The sequence below is a fragment of the Cebus imitator genome, unplaced genomic scaffold (assembly GCF_001604975.1).
Source record: "Cebus imitator isolate Cc_AM_T3 unplaced genomic scaffold, Cebus_imitator-1.0 Scaffold129, whole genome shotgun sequence".
NCBI classification, from domain to species: domain Eukaryota; kingdom Metazoa; phylum Chordata; class Mammalia; order Primates; family Cebidae; genus Cebus; species Cebus imitator.
In genome coordinates, this window is record NW_016107444.1 from 6645247 (window position 1) to 6646510 (window position 1264).

General features: G+C 39.6%; 1 protein-coding gene across 1 annotated transcript in view; it reads left to right on the forward strand.

Moving 5' to 3' along the window:
* LRCH3 (leucine rich repeats and calponin homology domain containing 3) overlaps positions 1 to 1264 on the forward strand; it is a 106286-nt gene that overhangs the window by 96544 nt on the left and 8478 nt on the right. The window contains exon 19 of the mRNA XM_017541024.2: positions 531 to 608. Coding sequence (XP_017396513.1) covers positions 531 to 608 — 78 coding nt within the window. The remainder of the gene's footprint in view (positions 1 to 530; positions 609 to 1264) is intronic.

A 1264-nucleotide genomic window follows, 5' to 3' on the forward strand; every position in this document is an offset into this window, starting at 1 on the left:
GCCTCAGCCTCCTGAGTAGCTGGGATTACAGGCACGCGCCACCATGCCCAGCTAATTTTTTGTAGTTTTAGTAGAGACGGAGTTTCACCGTGTTGACCAGGATGGTCTCGATCTCTTGACCTCGTGATCCACCCGCCTTGGCCTCCCAAAGTGCTGGGATTACAGGCTTGAGCCACCGCGCCCGGCCGGAAATATTTTTAAACGTTGCTAGTAGGCTAGGCACAGCAGCTCAGTCCTCTAATCCCAGCACTTTGGAAGACTGAATCAGGCAGATTGCTTGAACTCAGGAATTCAGGACCAGCCTGGGCAACGTGGTGAAACCCTGTCTCTACAAGTTAACCCAGGTGTGATGGCACGCAACTATAGTCCCAGGTACTCAGGAGGCTAAGGTGGGAGGATCACCTGAGCCTGGGAAGTCAAGGATACAGGGACCCAAGCTCGCACCACTGCACGCCAGCCTGGGTGACAGAGCAAGACCCTGTCCTAAAAACAAAACTCTTCTAGTAACACATTTTTTTTCCTCATTTCAGCCTAAATTAACAATGGCGAAATGCAGGCGAAATGTGGAGAATTTCCTAGAAGCTTGTAGAAAAATTGGTGTACCTCAGGTAATACATTTTTCATTTTATATGTTGCCTGAATAGACTTGGGTGTCCTAAAATTTTAGAAATGCAAATCTCTAAAATCTTATAGGACTAGCTTTGAGTTAAGTTGATCATAACTAAAATGATTTTGTGTTACAAGAGTCAATATACTTTTGAACAGTTTTCTTTTATTTCCAAGGACCACATGAAGAAATTATAAATGTATAAATTTAAATAATTATAAGTAATCTAAAATAATTGTTCTGTTTTCCTAAATTTCCCCACTTGCTATTTGGCTTGTATATAATTATATACACAACTAAATATATCCTTCAAAAACTAAGTATATCTCAGATTGAGAATGCTGCAGTTGGCTTCAGTGTTTTATTTTTTTATTATTATTTTTATTATATTTTTCTTTTTTCATTTATTTATTTTTTATTTTTTTTGCTTCAGTGTTTTAACACTTGGTTTAATACTTTTTAAAATGTTAATTTTGAAATAATTTTAGACTTCCAGAAATGTTTAAAAACTAGCATAGAGTTTCTTTTTTTTTTTTGAGACGGAGTTTCACTCTTCTTACCCAGGCTGGAGTGCAATGGCGCGATCTCGGCTCACCGCAACCTCCGTCTCCTGGGTTCAGGCAATTCTCCTGCCTCAACCTCCTGAGTAGCTGGGAT